At 35.8% G+C, this 22017-nt stretch overlaps 1 protein-coding gene across 1 annotated transcript in view; it reads left to right on the top strand.

Annotated features, from left to right (window-relative positions):
- LOC150098383 (leucine-rich PPR motif-containing protein, mitochondrial-like) overlaps positions 1-22017 on the top strand; it is a 446274-nt gene that overhangs the window by 101290 nt on the left and 322967 nt on the right. The window contains exons 10-11 of the mRNA XM_090405178.1: positions 2800-2905; positions 10378-10415. Of these exons, the coding sequence (XP_090261304.1) occupies positions 2800-2905; positions 10378-10415 (144 nt within the window). The remainder of the gene's footprint in view (positions 1-2799; positions 2906-10377; positions 10416-22017) is intronic.

The raw sequence follows: 22017 nt of genomic DNA, 5'->3' as shown, positions 1-22017 counted from the left end.
GTTATGAGAATTTCCCAGAAATCATACTTTTGATAAGCGCTTTATTTTCTAAATAAGCAAAAGTAAGGTTAAAATAAAATAAAGTCCACATATTGTTTAGGTTGTTGCTTTTAATGATACTTGGTATTTCACAATAATTTCCTGTACAGAATATCATTACACTCTTCATTTGCACAACATTCCTTAGATTTCAGGAAAATGAAGTATACACTATATACTTCATTTATAAGTATATATGAGGGAAGGTGAATTTTTTTGAGAGCATCTGCCAAAATTCTGATAGGTTAATGGAAATTCTTAACAGGAAAATTTTATTTAAAAAATAAAAATAAAAAATCTGCTGAATGCGTTTATCCTCCATAGGAGTAGGTGAGGGGCAGTTTTAGTCTAGTCTGACATTTGGAGACGACTGTGGAGCAATCAGTCTCCACCATAAGCCAATCAAAGATGCTGGCCCAAGGCTGTCATCAATTTTCCACGTGAAGAGAAGCAAATAAGTGCCACTATCTAGTAATTCCCAACCCCAACATAATATATTATTTGAAATAGTGTTGGTTCTACAATTTGTTTTCTTGAGTTTACAGGATAAAAAGACTATAGTTTCTGGGAGGAAAAAACCCCATTTGCCCTGTGAAATTCTGTAAAATTCTTATCAACCACTCTAATCTAAACAATAATGATGGTACTAAAAATCCCAAGAATATGGAAGGCACATATTCTACCCACATAACCTTTTTGTCTAAGAGTTAATTATTGCTATTATTATTAAATGTAATAAATATTTGTAATAAACTGAATTTCTTCTGTGATGATGTTATTAAATAGAATATAGCTTTGATGTAGTTTTTTTTTCCCACTAGACGTCAGGTCAGTAAAATAATGATTGATCAAATCATTGTCTCTTTGGCATACTATTTGAAATGTAATATAGCTTCTCTGTGTATGTGTGTGTGTGTGTATATATATGTATATATATATATATATATATATACACATACAAAGACAAGGCCTAAAATACACAGAGACATAGTTTGTCTCTATGTGTGTGTGTGTATACACACACACACACACACACACACACACACACACACACACACACACACACACACACACACACACACACACACACACACACACACACACACACTCACACACACACACACACACACACACACAGAGAGAGAGAGAGAGAGACAAGCATTTGTCTCTGTGTATATTCAGACATAATTTATCTGAAATTAATGGGTTATTCTAAGTAGCTTAGTTTAAGGGAACACACCAATCAGTTTGGTAACCAGTCCATACCATTAAAAGCGTTTCCATTTTGGCAATAAGATCTTTGCATTTACAGATAAGTGGGGTATTAATGTAGTATTAACTAGCATAGCATGAGCTAGGTTTAGCCTGTGGCCTGTCTCGATGTTCTATCATCACTCATTATCATCATCACTAACTTTACTAATTTTAATCGCATATAATGAAATAAGTTTACATATCCTTTTCGCTGGAACCAACAGTACCCTTGCTTTGAATTTATTCTGCTGTTATTAACAACAATAAAATAAAACAAGTTATAAACAGTTTATAATTCACAGCAAAAGACCAAAATACCCAGAGATGTAGTGAGCAGTGACATCATAGACAAACATTTCATGAAAACTGCACAACATATCCACAAGGAGATGTGTTTTGCATTATAGAATATACTGAGACAGGAGTTGTTGGTAGCTTGCTCCACCTTTGCAACGAGTTGACCTGGTGTTGTACCACCTTACCCCAGTCCTGAAGATACTTTCAGGCGCAAAGTTCGTTTGCTCACACTTGGATAAAGGATTAACCAAGTGAAAAATAAAATTTCATCATCAAAAACTGCACAACAGTCAATTTGCAGGAGTATCATGTCACTAAAATCATTGTATGAGTGGATTGTCATAAAGCAAAGTGCCACAAGGTGGAGTATTAATGCAGTATAGGTTGAACAGTCTTTCATGCACCATAAGATCGCTATAAAATATAATTAATACACATGCACACACATATCAGGTTCAATTCCCTCTGGATTTCTTTCCTATCATACACTGTTTACCTAGCATTTCCTGTCCCATGTTATTTTTCTTTCCATCTTCTTAGATTATTTCTGTTTATGTGTTCTTGCATGCTAATACTGCCAAACTGTTTTTTTTTTTAATTTAATATGATTCTGCATTACATCTGTGTTTTCTTCTGTAATTTTTTCATAATTTCATTATTTTCACATATATGATTTATTTTGTTCAAGATCATCTGTTTTGTTTACCAAGCTTTTAAATTCATAAATTGAAATTAGATACACTTGTACACACAAATTCATTGAAAGGGTGCACTGAGTATTCATGACTATACTCCTAAAGCATGACTAAACTCAGATTGGTTGTTTGAAGATGCATAACCATCTGTGTTTTCTCCCATATCAGTGACAATGAATTGATTTGTTTCATATCTGTGTTTCAGTTGGATTGATATGTTTCAAATCAATCCATTGTTAACGTTCTACCTTGTAATTAACTAATGTTGCCACTGATGATGACCTGTGATATTCAGGCTGAAATATATGGCTTTTAAATAAATATTATTTACTTATTTCCTTGTCTTTTCATGTGAATTGAAGAATCCAAAAATATCTGTCAAAGAACAGCATTCCGGTACCATTAGTTTTGAAATCTCTAAATAATTTACTGAAGATGATTTTCTAAGAGGATCTCTAATGCTATACACACATATACATAGCATTTTCATTTATATATCTAATTTGTTTTATAGCCTGCTGTAGAAATTATCACCATCTGTGAAGACATGAGGAAAAATAAAATAAACACTATGGCTTTACATTATGCAACTTCAATAGCTCTCTTACTCCAGAAAACAGGTATATTTTAATAACAAAATTTTCAATCGATAAATTGTTTACAATTTTTATTAGCATGGAAACTGCATGGTATTAAATTGATTCTCAGTACAAATGTTTTTAATATATGGGTTAAGGGAAAATATTCATCTGCTGTATTGATATAAGTATTAGGACAGTGCTGTATTTCAGGAAAACCTGAATTACATATACTTTATAGGGAAATACCTCTGGATTACAGAGGTATTTCCCTACTGAGTGTTCCTGGCAAGATCTATGCAAGTATACTTGAGAAACGGTTGAGAAGAATTGTGGAAGAAAAGCTTGGTGAAGAACAAGCTGGATTCAGGCCAAATAGAGGCTGTCAGGATCAGATCTTCACTTTACGACAAATAGTCGAGAAAGCATGGGAATATAACAAAGATCTGTATTTAAGCTTTGTCGATTTGGAAAAGGCATATGACAAGGTGCCAAGAGAGAAGCTATTCAATACACTGCAGTTATATGGTGTCAATGGGGCATTATATCAAGCAATACTTAGTCTTTATTTGAGTTGTGAGTCAGCAGTTAGAATTGAAGGAAGTACAGGAAGATGGTTTAATGTTAAATCTGGTGTGAGACAAGGATGTACATTATCCCCTCTGTTATTCATTATCTATATGGATCACATTATGAAGGAATGTGGTATTAAACCTGATATCAAAATTGGAGATGTTAATATCAGCTCTTTGCTTTATGCGGATGATGTTATACTTCTAAATAAATCCGCTACAAGTCTGCAAGATTCTCTGACTAAATTGAATAGCTGTTGTAATAGATATGGTATGAAGGTCAGCAATAAAAAGACAAAGACAATGAAAATAGGCAGAATCATTGAAAATGTCAACTGTGCTGTGAATGGAGAACCTGTGGAACAAGTAAAACATTTCAGCTACTTAGGCACAATTTTTAGTGAAGATGGTAAACTAAATATAGAAATAGACAACAGAATCAGCAAAGCTGGTGTCGTGGGAAGTCAATTGAATAAATTCATATGGAATAAGAAAGAAATTAGTCGGAACACTAAATTAGCTGTATACAAGACTGTGTTCAAACCAATTTTAACTTATGGATCTGAGAGCTGGGTCAGAAGTAAAACACTTGACCAAAGACTAGAGACCGCAGATATGAGAGTCCTGAGAAAGATTAGAGGCGTGAACAGATGGCATCAATGGCAATATCATATTAAAAATGAGGATATTAGGAAAGAACTTGACATTGTCAGCATCCAGGAATGCATTAGCAGAGCTAATCTCAGATGGTATGGTCACTTAAATAGAATGGGAGAGTAAAGATTAGCAAAACAAGTGTTCTCTGCCAAGTTGGCAGGAAAACGACCCAGAGGAAGACCAAGATATAGGTGGATTGATACGGTACAAAGTGCCTTAGATGATAGAAATATAAGATCTGACAATGTTGGAGTCTTGACAAGTAACAGACTGATTTGGAGGAAAATTGTAGATAGGAAGTTAGTAATGATGTAATTTTTTCATGTAGTACTGTCATATCCTGTACACCCCTTGAGGGTACATGGCAGGAATTTGATGATGATGATGATAATAGAATGTGGGTTCACCTTTATTACTGAATATGTTTTCCACCTCTAAGCATACTCACACCAATTTGTAACAAGTCAGGTATTTTGGATTACTTTTCCTTTAGCAGATACCATACACTTTTGTATGGCTGGACACACTTGTCTGGTCTACATTGAGCATTCTAGTTTCTCAAAAGGTGATGTGACAGAGTTGAAATTGGGATTGTGTGCAAACCAGTCATGTTTTTCCATATTATATTTCTTAGTTCAAAGCTTATTATATCTCTGCCACCGAGCTTTTCATTGGGATGATGTTCTTGGACCTCAGTCATCTGCCACACCCACACTGTTTTCAACCATTCAATCGGATAAGGATGTAGTGTGATTCATCACTCCATATAATAGAATTCTAACACTATGGAGTCATGATGTTCTTTGCACCTGTTAGTTTGTGTTGGTGATTGCCAAGGTTGATGATGTTTAGCTTATGTCTGTCTGCTATTCTGTATAAACTACATAGTCCTATGTAAAGATTAGCTTTGTTTGTGTTCTTGCATACTAATAATGCCAAGCTCTTTTTTAATTTAATATGATTTTGCCATTGTCTCTATCTGTTTTCTCCCTTAATTATTTTCATATCTGTAGTTTATTTTCTTCACCTATTTTGTTTTTCTAACCAAACTTTTAAACCCATAAATTGAAATGTGGATGCACCTACAGTTCATTGTAAGCAGTGGTGAGCTATAAGGGGCTCACGCGAGCCCTTTGTTAAATTTTTCTCAAATTTGCGAGCCCCTTGTTCTTCTTGTTTATTAATCTTGTAGAACTAGAAAATACCACTGCGGAATGTATACATGCTACTCTAAATTCATATGGATTTTCTGATAACTATTTAAAAAATCATGTCATTGCATTTTGTTCTGATGGAGCTAGTGTAATGTTAGGAAACAAATCAGATGTCGCAATCAAACTTCTACAAAGATTTCCCAACGTTGTGATTTGGCATTGCGTAGCAAATCGATAAAAAAACATTAAAGAAATAAATCATTTTGAAATATTTATGGATAAATTATACGCTTTTTATCATCAATCACCAAAAAATCAACTAGAATGAAATGCGATTGCAAGAGACCTTGGTATTGAAATTTTAAAGATCGACTGTGTGTTTGGACCACGATGGGTGTTTGGATCAAGAGCTGTTCGTAAACTGCAAGTTTATGAACAGCTCTTGCTGTGTGGAGAAATTACCCAGCTTTATGCAAGCATTTTGCATCGAATGATAAATATAAGGGCTTTTTAAACCGACTTCTCAATTTGGAATTTTTAAAAGATCTAGCATTAATGATTGATATCCTACAGGAATTATCATATCTGTCAGAAGCTCTGCAAAGTTGCAATATAAGTATTATAAGGGCTAAGTTAGCCTTTCTTTTTTTTTTTTTTTCCTCGACGATGCGAGCCCTTTGTTAAACTTTCCGTAGCTCATTACTGATTGTAAGAGTGCGCCAAGTATTCACAAAAATTATTTGAATTCTTGGATGATTTTCCTCGTTGGACTGCCAAGATTTTCATACTATCCTTCTGATTGACTGTATTATTGCTCTCTAGTGTTAATTTTGTATGTAAAGGCATAAGTGCTGGGAGAAACCCTGACACTATGTTAAAGACTTCATGAAGTGAAACAGCACTGAGAAAATATTAAAAATATTTAATTCTTCCAATATTTGTGTGAATGTGTTACAAGTCTCACCTGTCCTCAGTATACAGGAAACTCACTCACACAGGCAGATACATTCATAGACTTTCCCATCACTTCCCCTCTCAACAATATAGTATTATTAAAACACTAACTAATGGAGCCTATAACCTTTGTTCCAGTGAGTCATTTCTTGCAGCAAAACTTAATCATATACACCACACCTTCTTATCTAATGGCTACAGTTTCCACTGCATCATGTCCAAGGCACTTCAGAAAATATAACCAGAATCATAAAGAAATACAACCTCTGTATTGCTTTCAAGCCCCATTTGAAACTAACTACCTTTATTCACTCCACTAAAGACAAAATCTCTCCTCTCAGTTCTTGGAGTACTTGGAATTTCTTGTTCCTGCAAGTTGCCCTACTGTGGATAGACAGGAAGATCAGCCAACATACATGAAAGAACATAAAAGAAAAATACATCTGCAGTCATGACTATGGTTAAGCAGGCTTTACAGACCAGGTTCCACTGCATTTAATTTAGATTTAGAAGAGAAAAACCGTTTTTAAAATCTGCAGCTGCTCTCGGAAAGCAGCATAATTTGAATAAATATGGCATAATTTGAATAAATATGGCATTAAACTTCCCAAAAAAAGGGAAACACTAATATTTCAAGATCCAAGTTTACATATTAGGCTGCCAGCAGGTGCCCACAAAGGGCATCCCACCTAGTTAGGACTCCAGTCTTTCATCCACACGTTTCACTTAGTTTTCGGTTGCCTGTGTGTGTGTGTGTGTGTGTGTGTGTGTGTGTGTGTGTGTGTGTGTGTGTGTGTGTGTGTGTGTGTGTGTGTGTGTGTGTGTTACAAGTCTCATATTGTACTCCCTGGCAATGTCTATGGCAGTGTTAAATATTGGAAGAATTAAATATTATTTTAATCCTTCATCACTGCCATTTTACTCCATTAAGCCTCTGACATGGTGTCAGAGGAACCAGTTCGAACCTCAGTTTGTGCAGTTTTGTCAATGCGTGGGACAGTGCATTGTCTTGATGAAAGAGCACTTATTTGTGTGCCAATCTTGACCGTTTTTTCTTCAGTTCTTCTAAACGATTCAACAGTGATGCATAATAGACTCCTGTTATTGTCTTACCCTATTCCATATAGTCTATCATGATAATTCCTTGGGAATCCCAAAAAACAGTAGCCATCACCGTCACAGGTGACAAAACAGTCTTCACTTTTTTTTGGTGCTCTTTCACCAGACATTGCCCATTGTTTTGACCTGCTTAGACTCAGGTGTGTAGTAGTGGATCCAAGTTTCGTCTACAGTCACGAATCAACTGTAATATCCTGCCAATTGCGATTAAACATCACCAAACACTATGTTGAATTGTCTTCTCGCATATATTTTTGATCAACAGTCAACAATCGCAGCACCCATCGCATGTACATCTTTTTCATGTGCAATTTTTTGTGCAGGATATCATACACCCATTCAGTTGAGATGCCTACAATCTCAGCAATCTCATGCACTTTCACTTGGCAGTCTTCCATAATGATAACATGGGTTTTGTCAATCATTTCCTTCGTTGTGACCGCAGTCAGGCATCCGGAGCATGCTTCATCTTCGATGGACTTATGACCCATTTAAACTCATTTATCCCAAAATAAATAATCTTTAATGCTGGTGCAGAGTCCCAATGAACTTCATCTAACTCAGCTTTGATCTGTGCGGCTGTCCACTTCTTCAAACAAAAAAGTTTTATCACTGCACAAAACTTGTTTTTCTCCATTTTTTATGACAAATGCGAACACAGTCATTTTAAATGTTTACCAAACGAGAACTACGCATCACACGTGGCTGAAATTTTGCCAGGTGTCCTGTAAACGATGATATGTGCCGACACTGGTATGAATGAATGAATTGTGTCGCCATCTATTGGAAATTTACCAAACTTTTCAAACAATCCTCGTAAGTTGTAAGTCGGCATTAAAATTGAAGGAAATACATGAAGATGGTTTAATGTAAAATCAGGGATAAGACAAGGATGCACATTTTCTCCACTCTTATTCATCATCTATGTGGATCACATTATGAAAGAAAGTGGCATTAGGCCCAATAGAATTGGAGATGTCAAACTTAGCTCTTTGCTTTATGCATATGATGATGTACTCCTAAATACATCCAGTGCAAGTTTCCAGGATTCACTGACTAAATTGAATTTGCATGGAAATCAGCAATAAAAAGACCAAAACTATGAAAATAGGCAGGAACGTTGAAAACTTCAGCTGCATCCTGAATGGGGATCATATAGAATTAAAATAATTAAAGTAAAATATTTCAGCTATTTAGGCACAGTGTTTAGTGAAGATGGGCAGATTAAATCTGGAAATAGACAAGAGAATAAGCAAAGCTGGTATGGTGGGTAGCCAGCTGAATAAACTTATGTGGAATAAGAGAAAAATTAACCAAAACACCAAACTTGCTCAAACCAGTTTTAAATTAGGGATCTGAGAGTTGGATTAGAAAAAAAGCACTTGATCAAAGACTAGAGACAACAGATATGAGGATTCTGAGAAAAAAAATTGTGGGAGTGAATAGATTGAATCAGTGACAGAATCATATTAGAAAGGAACTTGAGATTGGTAACATTCGAGAATATGTAAGCAGAGCTAATCTAGGGTGGTATGGTCACTTATACAGAATGGTAGAGGAAAGATTAGCAAAACAGGTGTTTGATGCCAAGATGGGCACGAAAGATGTCCAGAGGAAGACTAAGGACTAGGTGGATTGATTCAATCAGAAGTGCCTTAAAATGATGAGATGTTAGATTTGACAGTATTGAAGTGCCAACAATTTAGACTAATTTGATGAAAATTGTTGATAGGAGATTAATAATAATGTAAACTTAATCATGTAGTGCTGTCATAGTACCCTTAGCATCCCTTGATGATACATAACAGGAAATTGATGATGCTGAGACAAAAAAGGCACTTTTCCCATAGAAGATCAGTTTCTACATTGTGTCTCTTCTATAGATATTTTCATTGTCATTGTTCAGCAGAACTTGTATTCATTATGCCTCCCATTTCTGCCAGATGTACAGGTATTTGAGTAACAACTGTTCAACATCTCTTTAAAGCCAAACTGCATACTCACCAAACCTGCTACTCCCAGCCATAATTCATTCCTTCCACCTCAGTTCTGTGAAACAGCCTCCCTATGAAGCATTTCTAAAAGGACTACAATTTCAAATAGTTCAAGAAGAATATCAACAGATTGCTCCATTCCTGAACCCACCCACACATGCATTTGTTTGCTATAGACTCTTCTGCCTTTCATGTGTGGAGAAATATTAAAAAAAAAAAAAAATACAGTGACCAGTCTCCATGCCATAAACATGACGTCAGTAGTGTCTTCTACATATCCTGCTATTTGGACTCCCTCTCCAGACATGCCCATCCCCTGAAGAGTATGTGACAGAAGTATTATGCATCAGTTGACCAGAAAGTTTCCTGACTCATTACTGATGAGTTTAGTACTACTCATGTACTGCTGGTGGCTGATCTGCAGCACTACCATTTTTACTGATGTATTCTCAAAATGGAGGAGATTTTTTCATCTCTCTAAGTATGTTTGGCATGCTCTTGAATGGAATCACTTGCACTCCATGGAGAAGAGAAGGGGAAGACAGAACCTAAGTCCTGTTTGAGATTTTGTCGGAGATTACAATCTCAGACCAAACATTGGGTTTGCTTTTTCAGACCTCCAGTAAGACAGATTTTGTGGTATTTCACCAGATAAAGACAATCTACCATTATTGGGTCTACTTGGCATTTCCACCCAACTAAATAGTTTTTTTTCAGCAGGAATGCTCACTGAGTTAGCCAAAGTCCCATTTGTGGAACAGCTTGTACCACAGGAAGGCTGATGTGTTGTTGGTTGTATATTGCATGACCTTCCCATTCAGTGATCCACTAATAAGCCCCATTTATTTTGAACTTGCTGGACAAGTTAGAAAATATGGAATTGTATGGACTGAAGAAAGTCCTATATGTAATAACTTTTTTCTTAGTAATTGCATTATATTGGTGTTTTAAGATAGGGAATGGATTAAGTGAGGAATGGTGTATTATTATGTTTGCCTGTAAATATAGATAGTGCAATAACATATTTCTATATATTTATTAATTAATTTTATCTTTTCTTTCAGAACATGCAGTTGCTTTTCTAAAAGAGATGTATAAGCAGGTGAGTCCTTTTGTTTGACATGAGAATTGTTGGGCCTTTAATTAATTAATGCATTTTAACATGATCTGATTTAACAAAAATTCCTACATTACCTAGCTCTTTAGAACATTCTCACTATTATCCATTTCAATTTAGAAAGAGTAAGCATATTATATTTTTAATGGCTGACACATGTACATGAAAAATAGAATGGTTAACTCCAGTATATTTCTTCCTATGTTACAAGGACATCATCAGGAGGGGAGAGAGGGAGAGAGAGAGAGAGAGAGAGAAGGGAAACTTGGTTGACAACATTCGAAACAAACCAATATATAAAATGATGGCACATCATGCCGGCTGGAGTGTTGTTAAACAAGGCCCCTGTTGTTTTCACCAGGGAACCAGGGTGAACAGCGAAAAGTCAGCTACTGGAACAAATCTGAAAGCACACCCAAACTCAACATCACCAGAGTTAAAGATCAGTACATCAACATAAGAAGCCTGAATGGCAAAGAAATGGAGGCTGAGGAATTAGATAAGTATCAGATCGACATAATATGGGTGACTGAAACAAAAAAGACAAAAACTGGTGAGATCTTTCTTGAGTAATAAATACAAAATGTTGTATTCAGGCAATGACAATCAAAAAAAAAGAAGAGGTAGCCATAGTATTCAACACTAAATACAAGGCTAATCTTCTTGATGGCAAGCAGTCTCAAATAGAGTGATATGGGCAAATATGAGAATGGGGAACTGGACAATGAGACTTATTTGTGCCTATGGTCCCATAGAAGGCTCTACTAAGGTAGAAGTGGAGGACTTTTTTGAGGCTCTAGAGAAAGCTACTGACACAATGAAAAAACGAAAAGTTGGTCCTGGTTTTGGATCTAAATAGCAGAGTAGGAAATGATTATCAGACATACAAAAATATTTTGGGAAAATTTGGAGAAAAGAGCAAAGCTAATAATAATGGCAAATACCTGTTGGATTTCTGCTCAGGACATGGACTGGTTATTACTAACACCATGTTCCAACATAAAAATGTGCACAAATTCACATGGAGAGAAGAGGCAAGGGATAAGAAAAGTCTCATTGACTATGTTATTGTTGATAGTGATGTTTTCTCCCTGGTTCAGGACACCAGAGTGTACAGAGGATTTGAAATTGGATGGGATCACTATTTAGTCTTGAGCAGGATAAAACTGAATTTCATATTGAAAAGAATAACATGTAAGAAAGTTTTAAAGTGAATAAAAGTTGAGCAACTCTCAGATGTGAACTATAGACTAAAATACACAAAGCTTATTGAAGAAAAAATGAAAGAGTTTGAGAACAGGAATGAAACCTTGGAGATTCATTACCAAGCCTTGAAGAAAACCCTGATTGATTCAGCCAGAGAGGCAAATGGTGAGATAGTTAGACACATCACTTTTTGCACCACCCTTGTACAATGGAACTATCGTACATTTCTTCCATTCCTAGTATCATTCCTGAATTGAGACTCAAGTTATACAAACATGTGAAAGGCATAGCCAATTCAGCTGAACATTTCTTAGCAAATGGGCTGATATTCCATTTGTCCCAATAGACATTCTTATCTATCTTGTTGCTGTTACATAACCTTATCCAGGTTATGCAACAGCTCTTCAACCTCATTTTAATGAACCTCTAACTCTTCATCCAATGTAACAGTAGCACTGTGCACCATGTTACATACACCTGGTTGATATATCTTAGCAAAGTGAGCACTCATTAATTGAACGATCTCGTTTGCTTCCTACACGAGTACTATCTGCATTCAGTGAAGTTATTCTTTCACATTCATTCTTTCTTTTGTTTGCAGCATAACAATAAAATTATTTTGGATTGCCTTTAGCTTGCATGTCCAATTTCTTTTCATACTGAATTTAGCTTTCTGCACAATACTCGTTACTTTTCTGGCCTGAGCCTTTATATATTTTGTAACTCCTCTTACTGTTATTCTCATGATATTTTTTCCACATCATCTTCTTGTGGATCTCTTGCTTAATAAGTTTGCACGTCCATTTCACTCCCAACTTGTTTATTCTTTGAACACTAGGGATACATTCAGATAACTTCACTTTTTCACTTTTAAGCACTTTTTCAAAGATTCCAATGCATTGCTAACATTTTTCCCATTCAGTAATTGATACCATGGGACCAAAGATAGTATTCTTCTAAGTTGAACATAATTTCCAGCTTTGTAGTTCAGCATGTATCCTGTTTTAATTGGAACAGCAATACAATTAGATACTTCCTGAGAAAGCACAGCATGATCACTGTCACCAATTGGTGATAAAATAGCATATTCTTAAAAGACCCCTTCTGACGTTATGAGCAAATCCAACACTGTATGACCTAGAGTTCCTTCTTGCACATGCTACTTGAGAAAGTTGTCTCGTAACAATTCAATAAATCCCTCTTGCTTTCTTATCGTGAGATTTTTCATCTATCAAATCAATATTTGGAAAATTAAAGTCACCCATCATCATCAAATTCCTGCCCATGTACCCTCAAGGGGCGTACAGGATATGATAGTACCACATGAAAAATTTACATCATTACTAACTTCCTATCTACAATTTTCCTCCAAATCAGTCTGTTACTTGTCAAGACTCCAACATTATGAGATCTTATATTTCTATCATTTAAGGCACTTTGCACCGTATCAATCCACCTATATCTTGGTCTTCCTCTGGGTTGTTTTCCTGCCAACTTTGCAGAGAACACTTGTTTTGCTAATCTTTCCTCGCCCATCCTATTTAAGTGACCATACCACCTGAGATTAGCTCTGCTAACGCATTCCTGGATGCTGACAATGTCAAGTTCTTTCCTAACATCCTCATTTTTAATATGATACTGCCATTGATGCCATCTGTTCACGCCTTTAATCTTTCTCAGGACTCTCATATCTGCGGTCTCTAGTCTTTGGTCAAGTGTTTTACTCCTGACCCAGCTTTCAGATCCATAAATTAAAACTGGTTTGAACACTGCCTTGAACACAGCAAATTTAGTGTTCCGACTAATTTCTCTCTTATTCCATATGAATTTATTCAATTGACTTCCTACCATACCAGCTTTGTTGATTCTGTTGTCTGTTTCCATATTTAATTTACCATCTTCACTAAAAATCGTGCCGAAGTAGGTGAAATGTTTTCCTTGTTCCACAGGTTCTCCGTTCACAACACAGTTGATATTTCCAATGATTCTTTCTATTTTCATTGTCTTTGTCTTTAAATTGCTGACCTTCATACCATATCTATTACAACAGTTATTCAATTTAGTCAGAGAATCTTGCAGACTTGTAGCGGATTTATTTAGAAGTACAACATTGTCTGCATAAAGAAAAGAGCTGACATTAACATCTCCAATTTTGATATCATGTTTAATACTACTTTCCTTCATAATGTGATCCATATAGATAATGAATAAGAGGGGATAATGTACATCCTTGCCAGGCACTAGATTTAACATAAAACCATCTTCTGTACTTACTTCAATTCTAACTGCTGACTTAAACTCAAATAAAGACTAAGTATGCTTGATATATTGCTCCATTGACACAACTGTAGCGTTTTGAATAGCTTCTCTCTTGGCACCTTGTCGTATGCCTTTTCCAAATCGACAAAACTTAAATACAGATCTTTGTTATATTCTCATGATTTCTCCACTATTTGTTGTAAAGTGAAGATCTGATTCTCACAGCCTCTATTTGACCTGAATCCAGCTTGTTCTTCTCCAAGCTTTTCTTTCACAATTCTTCTCAACCGTTTCTTAAGTATACTTGCATATATCTTACCAGGAACACTCAATAGAGATATACCTCTGTAATTCTCACATTCAGTTTTATTTCCCTTTTTATATAGGTACTATGAGAGCTCTACTCCAATCATTGGGAATTCGTCCCACTGTCCAGGCTTTCTGAACTATGCAGTGCAGCAACTGTAAGACATTTATACCACCATGTTTCAGCATTTCTGGTCGAATATCATCTACTCCTGCTGCCTTTCCACATTTCAAGCCTTTGATGGTTTTTTTACTTCAAGTATGGATATGTATTCCTGACTGTATGCCTGGTCAGTGTTTTTTATCACTGTGCTCTCATCACTGCTTGTTTCATTTAGCAAATTTTGAAAGTAATTACTCCATACTTCAAGGATATCTTTTTCTCTCATTTTCATTTCACCTTTATCATCTCTAACTCCTTTTACAGCACTCTTTCCTCCATTCCTAAGCTTCTTCAACAACCTCCAGAATATTTTGCCACCTTCTTGATATTTATTTTCTATGTTCATGCCAAAGTCCTCCCATGACTTTTGTTTAGCTAGTTTTACACAGTGTTTAGCTTTCTTACATTTGTCTCTGTATTCTCTAAGAGCACAAGGTGACTTATTTGCCAGAAACTTTTGATATGCTTTCTTCTTTTCCTTCACTGCCTCGTTAACTTCCTGTGTCCATCATGGAGTTCTAATTTTTCTATCCTTGCAGACAACTTCACCACATGCCTCTTTTGCTGAATCAATCAGGTTTTCTTCAAGGCTTGCCACTGAATCTCCAAGGTTTGTTCTCTGTCCACGAACTCTTTCATTTTTCTTCAATAATCTTAGTGTATTTTAGTCTACAGTTCACATCTGAGAGCTGCTCAACTTTTATTTGCTTTAAAACTTTCTTACATGTCATTCTTTTCAATATGAAATTCAATTTTATCGTGCTCAAGACTAAATAGTGATCACTTCCAATTTCAAATCCTCTGTACACTCTGGTGTCCTGCACCAGGGAGAAACACATCACTATCAACAATAACATAGTCAATGAGATTTTTCTTATTCCTTGCCTCTTCTCTTCATGTGAATTTGTGCACATTTTTATGTTGGAACATGGTGTTAGTAATAACCAGTCCATGTCCGGAGTAGAAATTCAACAGGTATTTATCATTATTATCAGCTTTGCTCTTTTCTAAAAATTTTCCTAAAATATTTTTGTATGTCTGACAATCACTTCCTACTCTGCTATTTAGATCCCCAACAAGGACCAACGTTTCATTTTTCATTGTATCAGTTGCTTTTTCTAAAGCCTCAAAAAATTCCTCCACTTCTACCTTAGTAGAACCTTCTATGGGACCATAGGCACAAATAAGTCTCATTGTCCAGTTCCCCATTCTGATATTTGCCCAAATCACTCTACTTGACACTGCCTGCCCTTCAAGAAGATGAGACTCGTATTTTGTGTTGAATACTATTGTTACTCCTTCTTTTCCTTGATTGTCATTGCCTGAATATAAAATTTTGTATTTATTGCTCAGAAAGATCTCACCAGTTTTTGTCTTTTTTGTTTCAGTCACCCCTATTATGTTGATCTGGTACTTATCTAATTCCTCAGCTAGCTCCATTTCTTTGCCATTCAGGCTTCTTATGATGATAGTACTGATCTTTAACTCTGGTCATGTTGAGTTGGGATGTATTTTCAGATTTGTTCCTGTATCTGACTTTTCGCTGTTCGCCCTGGTTCCCTGGCGAAAACAACGGGGGTCTTGTTTAACCGGGGCGATGCCCCAGCCAGCATGAAATTTTGTCGTGTTGTACCATCATTTTGTATTTTGGTTTAACCAATAGGAATACAATTTGTTTGGCTAAATCCCAAATTGCTAGCCCATCCTCGTTCGTTCAATATCCAGGTAGATACCCAACAGGGTGCACCACGAGAAGGTGAGGATTGGACATTAGGTCAGAAGCCCTGGTTGGTTCTCCGCATTCCTTTAAAGGCTATGTGGAGATCTCCTCTCAGTTATACATCTTTGATCCTTAAGCACCCCTAAAGTCACCCATATTGATTATTTATTTGGTACCCATAATTCTTAATTAGTGATACATTTCTTCTTCCCCTGCAACTGAGTCACAAGGTCTATAGCAACACTCACCATATATTTCACTCTGTTAATCTTTACTTTATACCAGATAGACTCAATCTCACCACTCCATAGGACATTGTTACCATCATGGTTTTTTTATGTTTCTACCCTAACTGGATTTAAGTCATCTGGTATCATTAGTAGTACTCCTCATCCTCTCCTATCTCTTCTGTCATTCCTAAAAATAGTATACCCATTAAACTTGATCGAACTTACCACATCTGATCCTGATAGCCAGGTTTCACAAATGCCAACAATCTTAGGCCACATCGTATTCAATTAAGCAATGAACTCAGCCCCTTTGTTTCATTTCTAATGCTCCTTGCATTTTTGTATAGACATAATAAATCACCACCTAGCCTATTCTTATAATTAGATATGCACAGTGGTGAGCTATAAGGGGCTCACCCGATCCCTTTGTTAAATTTTTCTCAAATTTGCGGGCCCCTTGTTCTTGTTTACTTTTTTATTTTTTTAAAAAAAAAGAAGAAAAAAACATAATTTTTTGAAATATATCAAATGAAAAACAAACTCATTCGGTAACCTAACAAAGTGATTTTATTAAATGAAATATTATAGTTAATGTTACTACCATTTTACAAATAAGAATTCACTTTTGGTAATCGCATATAAATAAATGGGACTATAAAATAATGCCCATTGATTAGTACCATTGATTATCACGTGAAGTATAAAAACAAAAGAGAAATATAATGTACTTCAATATTAGGGGTGCTTAAGGGTCAAAGATGTATAACTGAGAGGAGGCCTCCACATAGCCTAAAAGGAATGTGGAGAACCGACCAGAGCTTCTGATCTAATGTCCAATCCTCACCTTCTCGTGGTACCCCGTTGGGTATCTACCTGGATACTGAATGAACGAGGAATGGCTGGCAATTTGGGATTTAGCCGACCAAATTATATTCTTATTGGCTTAAACCAATATACAAAATGATGGTACAACATGACAAAATTTAATGCCGGCTGGGGCGTCGCCCGGCTACACAAGCATCCGTTGTTTTCGCAATGGAACCAGGGTGAACAGCGAAAAGTCAGCTACTGGAACAAATCTGAAAGCATACGCCAACTCAACATCACTAGAGTTAAAGATCGGTACTATCAACATAAGAAGCCTGAATGGCAAAGAAATGGAGCTAGCTGAGGAATTAGATAAGTACCTGATCGACATAATGGAGGTGACTGAAACAAAAAAGACAAAAACTGGTGATATCTTTCTGAGCAATAAATACAAAATGTTATATTCAGGCAATAACAATCAAGGAAAAGAAGGAGTAGCCATAGTATTCAACACTAAATATGAGGCTAATATTCTTGAATGGCAGGCAATCTCAAGTAGAGTAATGTGGGCAAATATGAGAATGGGGAACTGGACAATGAGAATTATTTGTGCTGACGGTCCCAGAGAAGGCTCTACTAAGGTAGAAGTGTAGGAATTCAATGATGCTTTAGAAAAAGCAACTGGCCCAATGAAAAAGGAAAAGTTGGTACTTGTTGGGTATCTAAATAGCAGAGTTGGAAATGATTGTGAGACATACAAAAGTATTTTTGAAAAATTTGGAGAAAAGAGCAAAGCTAATAATAATGGCAAATAAATGTTGAATTTCTACTCAGGACATGGACTGGTTATTACTAACACCATGTTCCAACATAAAAATGTGCACAAATTCACATGGAGAGAAGAGTCAAGGAATAAGAAAAGTCTCATTGACTATGTTATTGTTGATAGTGATGTTTTCTCCCTGGTGCAGGACACCAGAGTGTACAGAGGATTTGAAATCGGAAGTGATCACTATTTAGTCTTGAGCAGGATAAAATTGAATTTCATATTGAAAAGAATAACATGTAAGAAAGTTTTAAAGCGAATAAAAGTTGAGCAGCTCTCAGATGTGAACTGTAGACTAAAATACAGAAATATTATTGAAAAGAAAATGAAAGAGTTTGAGAACAGGAATCAAACCTTGGAGATTCAGTGGCAAACTCTGAAGGAAACATTGATTGATTCTGCCAGAGAGGCATGTGGTGAAGTTGTCTGCAAGGATAGAAAAATCAGTACTCCATGGTGTACACAGGAAGTTAAAGAGGCAGTGAATGAAAAGAAGAAAGCATATGAAAAGATCCTGGCAAATAAGTCAGCTTGTGCTCTTAGAGAATACAGAGACAAATGTAAGAAAGCTAAACACTGTGTAAAACTAGCAAAACGAAACTCATGGGAGGACTTCGGCAAGAACATAGAAAATAAATATCATGAAGGTGGTAAAATATGCTTGAGGTTGTTGAAGAAGCTTAGAAATGGAGGAAAGAGTGCTGTAAAAGGAATTAGAGATGATAAAGGTGACATGAAAACAGGAGAAAAAGATATCCTTGAAGTATGGAGTAACTACTTCGAAAAATTGCTAAATGAAACAAGCAGTGATGGCACAGTGGTGAAAATCACTCAACACGCACACAGTCAGGAATATATATCTATGCTTGAAGTAGAAAAAGCCTTCAAATGCTTGAAATGGGGAAAGCAGCAGGAATAGATGATATTCGACCAGAAATGCTGAAGTATGGTGGTATAAAAGTGTTAGGGGCTGCACTGAATACTTCAAAAACCTGGACAGAGGGGCAAATTCCTGATTATTTGAGTAGAGCACTCATGGTACCCATATATAAAAAGGGAAATAAAACTGAATGTGAGAATTACAGAGGTATTTCCCTACTGATTGTTCCTGGCAAGATTTATGCAAGTAAACTTGAGAAATGGTTGATTCATGCCAAATAGAGGCTGTCAGGATCAGATCTTCACTTTACGACAAATAGTTGAGAAAGCATGGGAATATAACAAAGATCTGTATTTAAGTTTTGTCGATCTGGAAAAGGCATATGACAAAGTACCAAGAGGGAAGCTATTCAATACTTTACAGTTATATGGTGTCATTGGGACATTACATCAAGCAATACTTAGTCTTTATTTGAGTTGTAAGTCAGCAGTTAGTATAGAAGGAAATACAGAAGATGGTTTTATGTTAAATCTAGTGCCTGGCAAGGGTGTACATTATCCCCTCTGTTATTCATTATCTATATGGATCACATTATGAAGGAAAGTGGTATTAAAAATGATATCAGAATTGGAGATGTTAATGTGGAATCATTCAGAATCTTTATGCGGACGATATTATACTTTTAAATAAATCCGCTGCAAGTTTGCAAGATTCCTTGACTTAATTGAATAACTGTTGTAATAGATATGGTATGATGGTCAGCAATACAAAGACAATGAAAATAGGTAGAATCGTTGAAAATGTCAATTGTGGTGAACGGAGAAACCTTGGAACTAGTAAAACATTTTAGCTACTTAGGAACGATTTTTAGTGAAGATTGTAAATTAAATATGGAAATAGATAACAGAATCATCAAAGCTGGTATGGTAGGAAGTCAATTGAATAAATTCATATGGAATAAGAGAGAAATTAGTCGGAACACTAAATTAGCAGTGTACGGACAGTGTTCAAACCAGTTTTAACTTATGGATCTGAGAGCTGGGTCAGAAGTAAAATTCTTGCCCAAAGACTAGAGACTGCAGATATGAGAGTCCTGAGAAAGATTGGAGGCATGAACGGTTTGCATCAATGGCAGTATCATGTAAAAAACGAGGATATTAGGAAAGAACTTGACATTGTCAGCATCCAGGAATGCGTTAGCAGAGCTAATCTCAGGTGGTATGGTCACTTAAACAGAATGGGCGAGGAAAGATTAGCAAAACTGGTGTTCCCTGCAAGGTTGGCATGAAAACGACCCATCTTCAGGGGTTAAAGGTAACTGAAAGTTAAAACACCAAAAAAGAGATTGATAGTTCATACTATACAGTTGGCCGTCTGACTATTCATAAAATTAAAAATCAGAATGCAGATTCAAAGCAGTGCTAGGTTTAAACAATGCTGAATGATTCCACATTCTGTTTACTTTCATAATGTCAGAGGTCTGACTGAGATATATTTTTTATTAAAGTTGACCAAACTTGATGGAAAATTAATACTTGATTTTTAGTGCATTGTGTTAGTATTTTAAGCATGTTTGCAGCTTCTTTTCTTCTTAATGCAGCCTCACACCACCACCACCCTTGGCAAAAAATAGGTCTAATAAAAACCCTAAGTGACAGAGCGTATAACATTTCCAGCACAGAAAAAGAGAAACAAAGAATTAAATTATCTAACAGAGAGCTTTCAAAAAAATGGTTACGAAACCAAGACTATCAAAAAAATTCGCCACACACCTCCTACAAGCATCTCTCAGAAACAAGATTTCAAAAACTATCATGCTTCCATATATCAAATATGTTACAGACAAGATGGCTAAATTGCTTAACAAATATAACATCAAAGTAGCTTTCCTGCTGCTGGAAAAAATTTCAAGATTTCTACATCCCCTGAAACCTCCTCATCATCCTTTAAAAAAACCAGGTGTTTACAAAATTTATTGTTCTTGCGGCATCTGCTACGTAGGACAAACAGGATGATCTGTGGAAATTCGCATGAACGAACACCAAAAGGATGTGCAAAACAGAAGAGAACAAAAATGAGGTCCAGCTTTCCATACCACTTCCACTGGCCACAATGTACTATGGCAGAATAAAAACATGTCATGCATAGAAAAAAACTGTTACATAAGGAAATTTAAAGAAGCTGGAAACATGCTTAAAATACCAACACAATGCAATAAAAACATTTTGTTTTTATTCTCCACCAAGGATTAATTCTCCACCAAGTTTGGTCAGCTTTAATAAAAAAAAATATACCTCAGTCAGACCTCGGACATTATGAATATGAACAACAGAATGTGGCATCATCCAGCATTGTTTAAACTCAGCACTGCTTTGAATCTGCATTCTGATTTTTGATTTTATGAAGTCAGACGGCTACAACTGTATAGTATGAACTATCAATCTCTTTTTGGTTGTTTTAACTTTCAGTTACCTTTTACCCCTGAAGATGTAAGTGAAACAACTTACGAAACTTGTCGGGTCTTTTATTAATTCATTGTGTTTTATATAGCTTATTAAAAAAATGTGGTCCAATTACTGGAATATGCCAAGAAATTTATTTTGTTTATAAAAAATTCAGACTATTTCATATGTGCGATTATAAAAGATTTTATTCTTATTATATTTTGATAGTTAAAAAATGCTTTTCTTATGTAAGATAAATTAACACAGATGATTATGTGCAAATATTTCAGGTTTAGATCATGAAATATTTGTTTAAAAATGATAGCCTTTACAGGTTGATTGTCCCCTCATACTTTTTGATTGGCATTTGGTACACAAGCTGTATTATTGAACATTTTTGTGTGAAATACGGCTTTTTTTTGCTTGATGATGTGAGCCGTTTGTTAAAATTTCCATAGCTCACCACTGGATATGCAGTCTATTTGGTCTTGTTCTAGAATTTTCTCTTTTTCCTCCCCAGACATACTTAAATGGTCTGAACCCTGAAACATATTTTGCCACCCCTTCGCCACATACATAACTATGTTTGAAGACATTCATATCTTTATCATGTTTGCATATCATAACTGAACTTTCACACATTTTTCCCCATTCTCCCTTGATTATCTTCCCCAAATGTGCTTGGGAGATACCTTCTTCCATTGCAGTCTTGGAAGTCATATTCTGCATGTAGGCACTAGTGGATG

Source organism: Typopeltis vanoorti, chromosome 15, assembly GCF_054136105.1.
Source record: "Typopeltis vanoorti isolate ZY-2024b chromosome 15, IOZ_Tvanoo_1.0, whole genome shotgun sequence".
NCBI classification, from domain to species: domain Eukaryota; kingdom Metazoa; phylum Arthropoda; class Arachnida; order Uropygi; family Thelyphonidae; genus Typopeltis; species Typopeltis vanoorti.
Note: the sequence above shows the minus strand (reverse complement) of the source record. Positions and strands in the feature narration are given on the sequence as shown.